This window comes from Palaemon carinicauda, chromosome 26 (genome assembly GCF_036898095.1).
Source record: "Palaemon carinicauda isolate YSFRI2023 chromosome 26, ASM3689809v2, whole genome shotgun sequence".
Lineage (NCBI taxonomy): Eukaryota > Metazoa > Arthropoda > Malacostraca > Decapoda > Palaemonidae > Palaemon > Palaemon carinicauda.
In genome coordinates, this window is record NC_090750.1 from 100,859,774 (window position 1) to 100,876,999 (window position 17,226).

At 40.6% G+C, this 17,226-nt stretch overlaps 1 protein-coding gene across 1 annotated transcript in view; it reads right to left on the reverse strand.

The window, feature by feature from the left end:
* The window catches only part of LOC137620347 (transmembrane protein 42), a 150,431-nt gene that overhangs the window by 38,807 nt on the left and 94,398 nt on the right, over nt 1-17,226 (reverse strand). The window contains exon 3 of the mRNA XM_068350579.1: nt 14,622-14,768. Coding sequence (XP_068206680.1) covers nt 14,622-14,768 — 147 coding nt within the window. The remainder of the gene's footprint in view (nt 1-14,621; nt 14,769-17,226) is intronic.

A 17,226-nucleotide genomic window follows, 5' to 3' on the forward strand; every position in this document is an offset into this window, starting at 1 on the left:
CTACCCCTCCTCATGATCTCATTCACATACGGCACTCGAGTAATGTTTCTTATAGTTTCATTTCTAATCCTGTCCTGCCATTTAACTCCCAATATCCTTCTGACGGCTTCATTCTCAAATCTACTAAATCTATTGGAGATTGTTTCATTGTCATACCATGACTCAAGTCCATAGAGTAACACCGATCTCACTAAACTGATATATAGTCTGATTTTTATATGTAATTTCAGGCGATTTGATTCCCAAATTTTACTTAACCTAGCCATTGTCTGATTTGCTTTTTTTAATCTTTCACTAAACTCTAATTCTAAAGACCCTGTATTGGATTTCATAGTTCCTAAATACTTGAGTGATTCCAGCTCATAAATCCTTTTTCCTTCCAATGATATTTCATCTTCCATTGCATACTCTGTTCTCATCACCTCTGTGTTTCCTCTATTTATCTTCAGCTCAACCTCATGTGATATTTCATGCATTCTTGTAAACAAGCATTGCAAATCCTGCGGTGTTCTGCTAAGAAGGACAGCATCATCAGCATACTCTAGGTCTGCTCAAGTCCTATCGCCAATCCTGTCCAACCCTTCTCCACCATCTCTGACTGTTCTACGCATTACAAAATCCATGAGGGGGATAAACAATATAGGTGACAACATATTCCCTTGGAGTACTCTGCTGTTCACTGGAAATTCATTTGATAAGACTCCAATAACATTAACTTTGCACTTGCTAGCTCACGAACAGATTTAATAAAATCTATATTTATATATATACACATATATACAGTATGTACATATATATATATATATACAGTAGAACCTCTACACACGAACGTATCTACATCCGAATTTTCCAACATCCGAAGTAAAATTCGAGCAAATTTTTGACTCTACACCCGAATTTTATTTCGACACACGAAGTAAACATTACGCCATTGAGCGTCGAGTGCTCAGTTCTCTATTCTTGTGTATATCGTGTGGTTGTCTTCTGTTTGGTCTGTTATTAACAGTGCTTATTTTCTTCCTTTTCTCACATTTCCTTTTTGATTTTACCTATAATCATGGTGCCTAAGAAGCCAAGTTTCAGTACAGGAAGAAGGTGATTCTTTCATTAGAATTGAAGCAAGAAATTTTAGAAAAACATGAGAGCAGTGTGCATGTGAGTGATACTGTATGGCTAAACAATATGGCCGGAATAGGCCTATGATCTCGAGGATCATCAAGCTGAAGGCAGCCATTAAAGCAAATAACCATCAAAGGGGTTCACCATTATTACAAGACATCTTAGCAATACCCTGGAAGAGATAGAACGCCTTTTGTTGATAGGGATAAAGGATAGGACAAAGAGATTGTTGGCAACGATCATTTGTGAGAAGGGCCAGCGTGATGAACAGAAAGAAAGAAAAAAGTGAAGCAAAGAAAACCATGATAGCATTAACAAGCTCTTTTAAATAAGACTTCTCTCTTTTTCTGTTTCTCTCTAAACATAGCATTAACATGTTCTTTAAATAAAATCTCTCTCTCTCTCTCTCTCTCTCTCGTTCTTCTTCGCTGTTATAGTGTTAGATACGTCTATTATTTTCTTTCCGAGAGAGAGAGAGAGAGAGAGAGAGAGAGAGAGAGAGAGAGAGAGAGAGAGAGAGAGAGAGAGAGAGAGATTAAACAAAAATGTGTTTAGAGTACATATGATTTTTAACAGCGTCAACGAGTTGAAAAACAATTAAAAGTAACTAAGAAAGTAATAACAGCTAATCTGAATTCCTTTATTAACTAAAACAAATATTGATACAAACTCACTCGTGTGCGTATGCACAAACACACACACACATGTGCAAAAATTGCTACGCAGTAAGAGAGACAGTCGGGGAGGAGGTAGAGATGGTGACTGCGATAACATACCGTAACTCGTCACTGAACGTGATGAAAATAAAAAATCAAAAGAAAAAAGATGTAAAAAATATGAAATATGAAAATAAAAATAAAAAAATAAATAAGCTAAGTTAGATTAAAATTTCCGTAGTGTAAGTTACGGTATGTTATCGCAGTCACCATCTCTACCTCCTCGCCGATCGTGTCTCCTCGTGCGTGTGTGTGTGTGTTTGCGCATACGCACACGAGTGTGTTTGTATCAATATTTGTTTTAGTTAATAAAGGAATTCAGATTCGCTGATATTGTTTTTTAAGTTACATTTAACTGTCTTTCAACTCGGTAACGCTGTTAAAAATCATATGTATACAACACATTTTTGTTTAATCTCTCATTTTTCTTTAATCTCTCTCTCTCTCTCTCTCTCTCTCTCTCTCTCTCTCTCTCTCTCTCTCTCAGAAAAAATTAATAGACGTCTCTAACACTAACAGTGAAGAAGAACAAGAGTCTCTCTCTCTCTCTCTCTCTCAGAAAAAATAATAGACGTCTCTAACACTAACAGTGAAGAAGAACAAGAGAGAGAGAGAGAGAGAGAGAGAGAGAGAGAGAGAGAGAGAGAGAGAGAGAGAGAGAGAGAGAGAGACTCTTGTTCTTCTTCACTGTTAGTGTTAGAGACGTCTATTATTTTTTTCTGAGAGAGAGAGAGAGAGAGAGAGAGAGAGAGAGAGAGAGAGAGAGAGAGAGAGAGAGAGAGAGAGGAGAGAGAGAGAGAGAGTATTTATTTAAAGAACATGTTAACACCATGTCTACCTTCTCGCCGATCGTCCGTCTCCTGGCGTAGCAAATCCTACACCTGCGTTGGCCTGTCTCTAAGGTAAAGTGGCAATAAAACAAATGTTTTATTTATTATTACTTTATAATTATCTTTTTTACATGCTTCTTTCATATTATGCAGTTATGTTATTGTTATGTGTAATTATGTGTAGCCATTTATTAAGGATTTATTATGGGTTTTTAGGCTGAGGAACGAATTAAATGAATTACCATGTATTCTTATGGGAAAATTCGTTTCTACATCCGAAGTTGGTTGTGGAACGAATTAAATTCGTATGTAGAGGTACCACTGTATATATATATATATATATATATATATATATATATATATATATATATATATATATATATATATAAATATATATATATATATATATATATATATATATACATATACACATAAATTGAGAGAAATAATACTCATAGAGTTGGGACAACAAGACTAAAGAAAGTTTACCATTTCAGGTTACCTTGGGGAATGTCACCGACTTTCTTTTCTAGGGACTCATAGCCCTTGATAATGTTATCACACCCTTCCTTGTATGATATGACATACCAAGTTGGTTCAAGTGCGATTCTAGGAGATATCACCTGAACTTCATCATACAGGGCGGTGCATTTAGGATTACTGATAATACTTAGAATCGATAACATTTATGATGCTGTGAATTTTCAAATGAAAGGATAGATTAGATACTTTGCCATCCTTGACACTTGAGAAAGCAATCTTAGCTTTGGAGGAATCATTGTGAGCAATGTTATTTCAAAATATTACTTACCTTTTGAATAATTTATATTGCGAGTAATTACACACAACACAAAACTCTTTAACTTTTCCGTTTTATTGCCAGATATTTTATTCCCCTGGCAATGTGGGGAAGAAGGAATAAAGGGATCCATTGTATAGACACTGGAGGTATGTGTATCCACAGTAATGGATTTTGGCCCTTAAATCAGAAACAGGAAGAGAAGATATGGCTAGAGCATGAGTCAGGATGACTTTCATTACCAGCATATTTGTATTTCCTTGGCTGTTGTGTTTTTGTTTGGTTGCTTGTTTGTTTATCCTGCTATGTAATATTATGAAAGTTTCATACTCTGGAAAGGACATTTATGTTCTCCACCATCGGCACAGTGAGAGTATACTTCCCTGATGGTCCACTCCATATCCTACCAGTAGGATAGCACCACCAAAACAGATACAGAGGCACAGGTGTAAGTTAAACCCATCTATCGCGCCTGAGACCATGAAAACATCCTCCCTGGATATGTAATGGTAGGCTTCCAGGCAGAAACAAAGAGTCCTACTCTCAAGAACCGGATCCCCTGGATTCCGATGACCCAACTCTTGAAAGTAGTTCTGCACAAAAGCTCCAAACTATCTTCAGAATGAATGACTTAATCCAATACTCTCTCATATAGCTTTGAATGCAAAAAAATCCCAGCCGTGATCCCTTCTCTCTTTTATTTGAGTGGGCAGTAAAAACGAATGCAGAAATATCCACTGTTTTTAAGAATATATATATATAATTTATATATATATATATATATATATATATATATATATATATATATATATATATATATATATATATGAATGAGGGAAATATTATTCATAGAGTTTGCATAGCAAGCTAAAAGAAATTTGTTAAAATTACTAGAAAGCAGAGTAATGTGGATAAGTAGGGATAGAAAAGAGAGTGAAACTTTAATTCAAACTGGGGGAGAAGTTTCCCTAAGTTTGAAAGCCCTTTTGCCCATCACAAGGCTTCAAAAAGGAAATGATATTCCATGTTGAAGTCAATTGACTTCATCAAGACATCATATTGCTAAGAGGTGAAGGGGGAACTAAAGGTTCCATTGTAATAACACTGGACATGGAAGTATTGGTGAAGTGATCCATTTTAATACCGAGGTTATGAACAGTACTTGCCTTTTTCGAACTAGGTGAGGACGTCAACAGTGTCTAGGGTTCCCCATTCGACTCAGGGGTTCGGAAAACTTAGATTTTACTCAGTACTTTTGGGATGGGAAGGAAAAATATGAAAGAAATATGGAGAGAAATAGGTTTAAGGGGAAAAAAATTTAGGCTTTCATGCAATCAATTCCTCCACCAATGATACCTGTGACAGCTGACCCCCAAATGTCCACTCACTACACTACCATGATGGGGTTGTACCACTATGATTAGTGGCTCAAGTGTAAGCCAACCCCACTTGATGAGACAGAGCGTTTAAAAATGTAATAATCCCTATTTCAATCATAGTGGATGGCAAAGCAGACAGATTACTGAGAGTTGTGTCTCTAGAAAAAAAAAAAAAAAAACACTCCACCCATGGAATCCAAACATTATCGGGTAGTTGGCAAGACCACCACAGATCCCACAATTGTTTAAAAAAAGACTCCAATCCAAGCAATACTATCCCTCCCCAAAAATCTTGAGTGAATAGAGGATAAGTGGATGTCAGCAAGTTGGGAGACAGTTGATAAAATATGAAGGAGGTTGAAGAAATAATAAATAAAAAAAAAAAAATATAAGAGAAATTTTGAGTGAGTGTGGAAAAACTAATTCCCCAATTCATGGTCCCTCTTCCCCATCACGAGGCTCCAGCATGGAAATAATATTCTAAATTGGAGCCAAATGGCTTCATCAAGGCATTCTCTTGTTAGTAGGTTTAGAAAGTAGAAGCTTATCATTACCTGGTCTAGATCGAGTTGCATTTATCTCTGGATGTCCAACATTCTTAGATTTTAGGGGCTTAGTATACCTTTAGTTTTGCTTACAAGTCACCAGACATACCTCACACTGATATGCTCTGCATCTGATTTCTGAAGAGTTGCTTCTTCTATTTGATATTCATATTGAAAATTTTTTTAGTTGGCTTCCAATCCAGGCTACAATTGAACTTTGCAACAGAGGTGCAGGTTCCAGGGTCAAGATCTGAACAATTGTCACAGAGCTTTTTCTTTTTATATACTGGAGAGGATGTGAAAATATGAAACAATTGTAGTATTGGATAGGTTTCCGTTTGTAAAGACAAACTGTTCTTTCATTTTCTATGTATACATGTGAGGGTACATCATGGTCTTCAAAATAGAAAATAATAAAAAGATTTCTTCCACGGTGAACTCATAAAGGTCTGTTATAAATCAACACTCTTTCATAGCTAAAATTCAAATAGTTTGATATACACCATTATATTTTCTTCTAGATTTATGTTATTTAGAATTAAGACTGGGGTTTAGATTTACCATGCATTAGTATTGATTTCTTGGATAATCTAGAAATGTTACCATGTTCTATAGTAAAGGATTACGTTTTGCAGTAGCTTCCTGAATTTAAAGTAATTATATTTCTCTCCTGTTGTCCTTGAAGTAATCCACTTTGGTGGTTTGGCTTTTCTGATTTCCAATTTATTTTGGTGTCAACAGATCTATTTTGATATCAGTCAGTGGGGCAATAAATGTCCAGTTTTCGAGGAGCTGTATTGGATGGTGGTCCGGTAATCTGGTTGTTATCAAGGTTTACTTTTGAAATATTGCAACTTGCATGATTGCCAAAGCAGATCTACGCTTCCCATTTGTCATCATCCTAATATCTTTATTTTATTATAAGGTTTAAAAGTCATTGGTAATGCTTCTTAGTGACAATTTATTGGTATATCACATACACGAATGACTTTCAAATTCCTTACATTAGCTTTAGAACTCTGAATATTGGAAGAACGGTTCTTTTTACTGTCAAGGTCATCAACAGAATTTTCCTTAAATGAATTAACAGAGGTAGTCAACAGTGTCAGGGTCCAGGGGTAGGGTAACATTGTCAATATTACTATTTTTTTGCGGGGGGAGGGGTGGGGAAATAATAGAAATGAATAAAACAAACGGACAGATAAAGTTTAAGGGATCCTGGACTGTCTGACATTCTTAAAGAGGTTCTATTATTCTTTCATGGAATTAATTCCTGCACCAATGACACCTGTGAGAGCGGACTCCAAAGTGTCCAATCCCTACCCTACTACAATGGGATGGTATCACTATGATTAGAGTGGCTCAAGTGTAAGCCGAACCAAGGTGATGGGACTGAGAGCATTTCAAGAATACAATCATCCTCAATTTAGTCATAGTTGTAAGCAAACCGGATGTACAGCCGAGAGTGCTACCTTGAAAAACCAGCCCACCCCTGGAATCTTAGGGCCAATTCTTAGCAATGAAAATTCTGTGTGCCAATATGGAGATACTGATGCTCCTTAGGACAAAACAACATCAGGTAGTTGCCAAAACTCCAATCCCAGCAATGGCATCACTTCCCAAAAATCTACTCAGTGATTAGAGGAAGAGAGGTTAGGCAGCAAGGTAGTGAGCAATTAATGAAATATGAAGGAGGTTGAAGCAATAATAAGAAATAAAAAAAAAATGAGAGAAATTTTGTGCCAAATTGAGGAAAAATCTATTCCCCAGTACAAGAGTCCTCTTGCCCGACACTAGGCTTCCACAAGGAAATGTTATTCCGTGTTGAAAGAAAGTGACACGATCAAAGTATTCTCATTCTAAGAGGGAACCCGTGAGAAAGCTAAAGATAGGTGCAAAACATATATTGCTATTACACTAAATCCTTTTAGCTCCAACTCCTCCCAAATGATTTGGCATTCAACCACTAGTCCCTTGTTTTTTTTGGATATTTTACTTATCTTAGCACAAAACTATACAAGATACAGCTTTGCAACATTTACCATCGTACAGCTAACTATAATTCCTTTCCTTTGACATATGCTATTATATAATTTGTAAAATATTCATACATGGAAATAAAAGAAACAAAATAGCAATTACTGGACGTAAATTACATCATATGGCATTGAAGAGAGTAGAAATTATGTTCAATGGTGCTTAAACGCTTAAACACTGAAAGCTATAAAACGTATGACATAATTTAACTGATTAATTTTACAATTGCTTTTAGTATAATTTGTACTGGTGTCAAAGTGTGCATACTTCTAGTAGTTTGTTCAGTAGTATAGTTTTTATTTTTTTGCTTCTAGCTCTGTTTTCTATTTTCATTCTGTTAAACCATACTTAGCAAATAATGTCCATGCAAACTTGTTCCCCATGAAAGTCATCTGTTTCAATAATTACAAAACAAATCTAAAAATTTATATTAAATGATTGATTTTGGGTTTTCTGGAATCCTGACATTGAAGGTCATTGACACCTATATCATCTGTTATAACTGAACTTTATAAGAAAATGTTATTTTCCTTAGTAAAATAAATTTTTGAATATACTTACCCGGTGATCATGTAGCTGCAACTCTGTTGCCCGACAGAAAAAACCTACGGTCGGGATACGCCAGCGATCGCTATACAGGTGGGGGTGTACAACAACAGCGCCATCTGTCGAGTAGGTACTCAGGTACTTCTTGTCAACAAGAACCAATTTTCTCCTCGGTCCACTGGGTCTCTATGGGGAGGAAGGGAGGGTCCTTAAATTCATGATCACCGGGTAAGTATATTCAAAAATTTATTTTACTAAGGAAAATAACATTTTTCAATATTAATCTTACCCGGTGATCATGTAGCTGATTCACACCCAGGGGGGTGGGTGGAGACCAGCATACATGTTAACATTAGAAGCTAAGTATCCCGTATTTCATTTTAGCAGTTATTCAAAATAACAAACATAAAATTAATAAGTACCTGGTAAGGAAGTCGACTTGAACCATTACTCTGCCTTTTTAAGTACGTCTTCCTTACTGAGCCTCGCGATCCTCTTAGGATGCTGAGCGACTCCTAGGTGCTGAAGTATGAAGGGCTGCAACCCATACTAAAGGACCTCATCACAACCTCTAATCTAGGCGCTTCTCAAGAAAGAATTTGACCACCCGCCAAATCAACCAGGATGCGAAAGGCTTCTTAGCCTTCCGTACAACCCAAAAACAACAATAAAAAGCATTTCAAGAGAAAGATTAAAAAAGGTTATGGGATTATGGGAATGTAGTGGCTGAGCCCTCACCTACTACTGCACTCGCTGCTACGAATGGTCCCAGGGTGTAGCAGTTCTCGTAAAGAGACTGGACATCTTTAAGGTAAAATGATGCGAACACTGACTTGCTTCTCCAATAGGTTGCATCCATTACACTCTGCAGAGAACGGTTCTGTTTGAAGGCCACTGAAGTAGCGACAGCTCTAACTTCATGTGTCCTTACCTTCAGCAAAGCATGGTCTTCCTCATTCAGATGAGAATGGGCTTCTCTAATCAAAAGCCTGATGTAATAAGAAACTGCGTTCTTCGACATCGGTAAAGAAGGTTTCTTAATAGAACACCATAAAGCTTCTGATTGTCCTCGTAATGGCTTTGTACGTCTTAAATAGTACTTAAGAGCTCTTACTGGGCATAGTACTCTCTCTAGTTCGTTTCCAACCAAACTGGACAGGCTTGGAATCTCGAACGATTTGGGCCAAGGACGAGAAGGGAGCTCGTTTTTAGCTAAAAAACCAAGCTGTAAGGAACATGTAGCCGTTTCAGATGTAAAACCTATGTTCCTGCTGAAGGCGTGTATCTCACTGACTCTTTTAGCTGTTGCTAAGCAAACGAGGAAAAGAGTCTTCAAAGTGAGATCTTTAAAAGAGGCTGATTGAAGCGGTTCGAACCTTGCTGACATCAGGAACCTTAAAACCACGTCTAAGTTCCAACCTGGTGTGGCTAACCGACGCTCCTTTGAGGTCTCAAAAGACTTAAGGAGGTCCTGTAGATCTTTGTTGGTGGAAAGATCTAAGCCTCTGTGGCGGAAGACTGCTGCCAACATGCTTCTGTAACCTTTGATCGTAGGAGCTGATAGGGATCTTACATTCCTTAGGTGTAAAAGGAAGTCAGCTATCTGCGTTACAGAGGTACTGGTTGAGGAAACTGAATTCGCCTTGCACCAGCTACGGAAGACTTCCCATTTTGACTGGTAGACCTTGAGAGTGGATGTCCTCCTTGCTCTGGCAATCGCTCTGGCTGCCTCCTTCGAAAAGCCTCTAGCTCTTGAGAGTCTTTTGATAGTCTGAAGGCAGTCAGACGAAGAGCGTGGAGGCTTGGGTGTACCTTCTTTACGTGCGGCTGACGCAGAAGGTCCACTCTTAGAGGAAGAGTCCTGGGAACGTCTACTAGCCATTGCAGTACCTCGGTGAACCATTCTCTCGCGGGCCAGAGGGGAGCAACCAACGTCAACCGTGTCCCTTCGTGAGAGGCGAACTTCTGCAGTACCTTGTTGACAATCTTGAACGGGGGGAACGCATACAGGTCTAGATGGGACCAATCCAGAAGAAAGGCATCTACGTGAACTGCTGCTGGGTCCGGAATCGGTGAGCAATAATTTGGGAGCCTCTTGGTCATCGAGGTAGCGAACAGATCTATGGTGGGCTGACCCCACAGGGCCCATAGTCTGCTGCAAACATTCTTGTGAAGGGTCCACTCTGTAGGGATGACCTGACCCTTCCGGCTGAGGCGGTCTGCCATGACATTCATGTCGCCTTGAATGAACCTCGTTACAAGCGATATCTTTCGATCTCTTGACCAGGTGAGGAGGTCCCTTGCGATCTCGAACAACTTCCTCGAATGAGTCCCTCCTTGCTTGGAGATGTACGCCAAGGCTGTAGTGTTGTCGGAGTTCACCTCCACCACCTTGCCTAGAAGGAGGGACTTGAAGCTTCTCAAGGCCAGATGAACTGCCAGTAGCTCCTTGCAGTTGATGTGTAGTGCTCTTTGATCCGGATTCCACGTGCCCGAGCATTCCCGACCGTCCAGTGTCGCACCCCAGCCCGTGTCCGATGCGTCCGAGAAGAGAAGGTGGTCGGGGGTCTGAACAGCCAGTGGTAGACCTTCCTTGAGAAGAATGCTGTTCTTCCACAAAGTCAGTGCAGACTTCATCTCTTCGGATATAGGAACTGAGACCGCTTCTAGCGTCATGTCCTTTCTCCAGTGAGCAGCTAGGTGATACTGAAGTGGTCGGAGGTGGAGTCTCCCTAACGCGATGAACTGGTCCAGCGATGAAAGCGTCCCTATTAGACTCATCCACTGTCTGACTGAACATCGGTTCCTTTTCAGCATGCTCTGGATGCATTCTTGGGCTTGACTGATTCTGGGGGCCGACGGAAAAGCCCGAAAAGCTCGACTCTGAATCTCCATACCTAGATAGACTATAGTTTGGGATGGGACGAGTTGGGACTTTTCTATATTGACCAGGAGACCCAATTCCTTGGTCAGATCCATAGTCCATTTGAGATTCTCCAGACAGCGACGACTTGACGGAGCTCTTAAAAGCCAGTCGTCCAAATAGAGGGAGGCTCTGATGTCTGCCAAATGCAGGAATTTGGCAATATTCCTCATCAGTTTCGTAAACACTAGAGGTGCCGTGCTTAGGCCAAAGCACAAGGCTTGGAACTGGTAAACGACCTTCCCAAAGACGAACCTTAGGAAAGGTTGGGAGTCTGGATGGACGGGGACGTGAAAGTACGCGTCCTTTAGGTCCAACGAGACCATCCAGTCTTCCTTCCTGACCGATGCTAGCACCGACTTCGTCGTCTCCATGGTGAACGTCTGCTTGGTGACAAAGACATTTAAAGCACTGACGTCCAGCACCGGTCTCCACCCTCCTGTCTTCTTCGCTACTAAGAAGAGACGGTTGTAGAAGCCCGGGGATTGATGGTCCCGGACTATGACTACCGCTCCCTTTTGTAGCAAGAGAGACACCTCTTGCTGTAAAGCTAGCCTCTTGTCCTCCTCTCTGTACCTGGGAGAGAGGTCGATGGGAGTAGTTGCTAGAGGGGGCTTGCGCAAGAATGGAATCCTGTACCCCTCTCTGAGCAACTTCACAGACTGTGCGTCTGCACCCCTGTTCTCCCAGGCCTGCCAGTAGTTCTTGAGCCTGGCTCCCACTGCTGTCTGGAGAGGTTGGCAGTCAGACTCTGCCTTTTGAGGACTTGGAACCCTTCTTCTTTTTGCCACGTTGACTATCGGCACGGGTACCTCCTCTGCTGGAGGTTCTGCCACGAAAGGGCGGAATGAACCTAGACGCTGGTGTGTCCATCCTAGGTCTAGGCACGGAAGGTAAAGCTGTGACTTTACGTGCGGATGACGCCACCAGGTCATGGGTATCCTTCTGGATCAACGAGGCGGCAATCCCCTTGATCAGCTCTTCAGGGAAGAGACACTTGGAAAGCGGAGCAAACATCAACTCTGACTTCTGACATGGTGTGATCCCCACCGACAAGAAGGAGCAAAGGTGATCTCGCTTCTTAAGAACTCCAGACACGAACGAAGCCGCAAGCTCGCCAGACCCATCCCGAATGGCTTTGTCCATGCATGACATGATGAGCATGGCAGAGTCCTTATCCGAAGGGGAGGTCTTTCTGCTTAACGCTCCCAAACACCAGTCCAGGAAGTTGAAGATCTCAAAAGCACGAAAAACTCCCTTCAAAAGATGGTCCATGTCCGAAAAGGTCCAGCAAATCTTGGAGCGTCTCATAGCCAGTCTGCGGGGAGAGTCTACCAGACTTGAGAAGTCGCCCTGGGCAGAGGCAGGAACTCCCAAGCCGAGATCTTCTCCCGTGGCATACCAGACGCTAGATTTGGAAGCAAGCTTGGTCGGTGGAAAGATGAAGGATGTCTTCCCAAATTGCTTCTTGGACTGCAACCACTCTCCCAGTACCCTTAAAGCTCTCTTGGATGAGCGCGCGAGTACGAGCTTCGTAAAGGCAGGAGCTGCTGACTGCATGCCTAAAGCGAACTCAGAGGGAGGTGAACGCGGGGTTGCAGACACAAACTGGTCCGGATACAACTCCTTAAACAGGGCAAGGACTTTCCTAAAGTCTAAGGAGGGAGGCGTAGTCTTGGGTTCCTCTATGTCGGAGTGTTGATCGTCCAAATGCGCAGCTTCGTCGTCATCAGAGACTCCTTCATCCGAATGCTGAGGAGGAAGCGGCAAAGGAGGAGAAGAAAGCTGAACGGCTGAATCCGGCAGCACGGGTGCATGCGTAGCTGCACTGGATCCAACATCATGCCGCTGCTGGTCAGTCTGAGAGCTGGCAACAACAAAAGCGGAGTGATGGTGCGTGGTGGGGACTGCCGTGGGTTGCGGAGACTGCCGCATTGCGTCAAAACACGGCAGCTTGACAGCACCTTCCCACTGCTGATGCGGTAGCTCACGCATGTCAACGGAGGGTGCCGCACGTCGGCTAACGTCAACATGCGTCTGGCAGGGTCGACTGCGCATCGGTGGTGGAGCTCTCACAGCCGGAGTGTGGGAGCAGGCAGCCGCAGTGTCTGCTGAGCGCACAACCGTGGCAGGTTGTAGGTTAACAGGTGCAGTGTCAACCTTCTCAGCACGATACTCCTGCATGAAGGAAGCTAGCTGAGTCTGCATAGACTGCAGCATAGACCACTTAGGGTCTACAGCGGTTGGTGCGGCAACAGACGGAGTGATTGCCTGCTGCGGAACCACTCTACCTCTCTTGGGAGGTGTGCAGTCTTCGGAAGACTGCGGCGAGTCCGAACTGACCCAGTGGCTACACCTGGGCCGTTGGACTCGCTCAGAAGGGACCTTGCGCTTGAGAGGTCGTGAGACCTTGGTCCAGCGTTTCTGACGAGAAACTTCTTCCACAGACGAGGAATGAATGGGCTCACTCGTCTGTTTGTGGATGGGACGATCTCTGCAAGATACGTCCGCAACCACTGAGGGTACATCTGTACGCTGATCAAGGCCTGTCGAACCCTTTGGTCCTTCGACATTGCTTCTCCCCTGGGCTTGGGAGCTTGCAAGAGGTCCCGGACTGGGAGGACGACTGGCACGAACAGATGCACCCTCATGCGTAACACTGACACTGACACTTTTCACTGCACTTGCACTCACTACACTTCCCACTGCACTTTTCTCCTTCAACTCTTTGACATCGGCCAAGAGTTGATTGCGGTCATTAGCTAATGACTCCACTCTGTCACCAAGAGCCTGAATGGCACGCATCATGTCCGCCATCGAGGGTTGCTGAGAGCTAGTAGAAGGGTCGGGAGTCACCACTACAGGGGAAGGAATAGGTTGAGGGGCATGGGGAGAGGAAAAATCAAAAGAGCGAGACGAACTCCTCCTGATCCTATCCTTCTCTAGCCTACGTGCATTCTTAAGGAATTCATTAAAATCGAATTCCGAAAGCCCAGCGCATTCCTCACATCGATCTTCCAATTGACAGGATTTACCCCTACAATTGGAACAAACGGTGTGAGGATCTATAGAGGCCTTCGGAAGACGCCTAGAACAGTCCCTAGCGCTACACTGCCTGTACTTGGGGACTTGAGTATGGTCAGACATCTTGAATTAGTCAAAGGGGGGATTCCAAAATCTATCCAAGTCGTCAACAAATAATCCAAATCTAATCAAAAAAGCTTGATAAGGTAATGATAATAACTCCTGTACAGCGAAAGCTAATATCTAGAGAGAATACATCACCAAATAGCGTGAAAATCAACTCCAGAAACAACAGCGTATCAAGTAGGTCTTGCCGGTGGCACGACAGAGAGAAAATTGGTTCTTGTTGACAAGAAGTACCTGGGTACCTACTCGACAGATGGCGCTGTTGTTGTACACCCCCACCTGTATAGCGATCGCTGGCGTATCCCGACCGTAGGTTTTTTCTGTCGGGCAACAGAGTTGCAGCTACATGATCACCGGGTAAGATTAATATTGAAAAATTCAATTTAAAACTATAAAAGGAAACAGATCAGTATAAAACTTGAATAGTTTTCGGAAGACCTGCTTCGAAAATAAATTTTAAAATTTCGCTAGTATAGTACAACAAACCCTGTTGGAAGATTTATAAAAGAATTTGAAAATATGAAAAAAAAACATTCTTTGTATAAATATAAATTACTACGAAATAAATATGTCTTACAGTGAAAAAGAAATTTGCAGCAGTGTTTGTTATAGTAGCTTCAAGAGTAGTAGGGGAGAACCGAAGAGCTTTGGTAAACATTGTCCACATCACACAGTTTGTTCCTATCATGAATGCAAAAAACACTATGCGTAGAAATACAGAATACTGGAACAAAAGAGAAAAATATTTCTAATTAAAATCAGATAAAAAATATAAAATTTCATACATCCTATATTACATTTGTCTAAAATAATTGTATTACAAATACATAAAAAAATTTATATTTCATACACACAAACCTCTCACTTTACATGTGCCTTATTGTAAGAGTAAAATGATAGTTATATGAATAAAATTGGGGAGATTATCCAGCACAAGGAGTCAAGATTGAGTCTTATAGAGCTGGCCTGAATAAATTTGGGATGGAAAAATTTATATATATATTTATATATGTGATAAAAATATACTGTATCAACCATAAGAATCTATGATAAATAGAACATTAAATTTCCTCTATAAAACTTGTGCTTTTTAAAACATTAAAATCTTAATAACGCAAATATTAAATCTTATTGACTAAGAAATAAGTTAGAAATTTAAACCTATAATCAATAGATATGGAAATTTCATCCATTAAACCTGTTTCTTAAAAATATTAAAAACAAAATTATTCTAATCAGAAAAATATTCAAAACATAAAATGACAGGTATTTTTTTTTTTTTTTTACAAAAACACAAATCTCTATGTCTTTTGAAAAGAGTACATTCATAAAATATATGCTGGATGGTTAAAATAGTGGTACACTCTCTGTGTGGGAAATAATTCCAGGAAACTACCCACTCTGATTTCCGGACCAGGGCCTGGAGGAATAGAGCGCCAGAGAACCTCAACGAAGACGGTTTGCTATACACACGTTCAAGTCCAAACATATATGGGGACTGTCAACCCCAATATCCCCTTGATGTTTAGACGCTACTCGGGGCATAGAGCAGAAATTCCCAAGAAAGTAGGCTCAGACAAATTACGTTAATAAGAGACAGTGACGAAAAATGCATTAGGAGGAACATTACCGTAAAAGTTAAAATGTTCTACGGGCTACCGAGAGGCAATGCTATAGAACAAGGCAATAAGGAATTGGCACCAATAACTTTACTTCTGATACAAACATAAAATTCGCCTTAGTCATATCTCAATTAGAACCACAAGGTCAAAGATTTTCATCTCATTCATAATTGACCTCGCATAATTAAAACTACGGGACTCATTGTCTCGTATGATAATAATCAACCTTTGCAAGCAAGCACTTTAAGCTTACTTCAAACTAATGCTTACACAAGGTGTTAGTTAAAAACAGTCCATAATTTTAAACTTAGGATGGTATTTATTTACAAAAAGCATATCACAGGAATTTTCACCTAACTGACAGAGTAAAGAAAGGCAAGGCTAAATAATGGAAAATTGAATTATTAGTGAACACATGACATTAAATAAAATGCTTTAATAAAATGTTAATAGCAAAAAGGGGTTAATTACAAAATTAACTGGTTGAACCAACCTTGCAATCAAAGTAAAAGTCCTGAGAACCATAACACAAAAGTACAATTGAACAAATTTAACACGTTCCCTTTAAACAAATTCAACATTAAACAGAAGGGGAAAAACCGTTAGAAGGCAATTTAAAGAATACTGGACACGCCACATAAATTAAGCCAGACGATTACAAACATAATATCCTAACCTAATGTGTAAGAATCATGTAATTACCTAAAAGGGGGTTGAATTTTTGGCCATCATTAAGCACCAGATGTTACTCTTGAAACTTAATCCGTCCTCCTTTTGGGTCCGTCATAGAGGACAAGGTTGATTTGGTTTAAGGACCTAACTCCTAACAATTAGAAGGGAGGCCTGTCTCATTTCCCATTAATATATGGAAACAGACAGGCTACTGCCGGACCTGACAAATGTGACCAGATTCAGAACACTGCACTCATGGCCATTAAAAGGAGACGTCTTTGGAACTTCTGGTCTCAAAGTGTGGAGGTTTTACTCCACAAAAAATAAACAACCTGTTGGTCCTAGGTTGTCTGGTCAAGTGGCCAGGTTAATGGTTGAAGGTTCCCGCTGTTAGTACTCGGGTCGGCTCAACTGGGACTGAGTGACTGGCTCTTTTCCCTGGTTTTATTTTTCTCGTAGGTGCAGAATGGTGCTTTAATAAGTACAAGGAGAATTCTTGCTACTCCAGGGGAAAGTAATTACAAAATATCATACAGTCTGGCAAAAAAAATGGAATTCATTAAAAAAAAAAATTAAGTGGCGTTCATTGGTTATTACATTTAACAATCCTAGCTAAAAAGACTTATAAATAGGTGCAGAGATGTAAATCATTACAAGCTAAAACCAATGAGTTATGCAAATTAATGAGTTACTTGATTTATTGATTACGAGTTATCTGGCATCCTGACATCTAAGGTCATTGACGCCGATATTATTTATCAATAAATAAATAAATACTAATTCAGTTTAAAACAATAAAAGCAAAAACATCCTTATAACAGTTAGATAGCTTTCAGAAGACCTGCTTCTGAAATAAACTTAAAAATACCACTATTATTGTATGACACA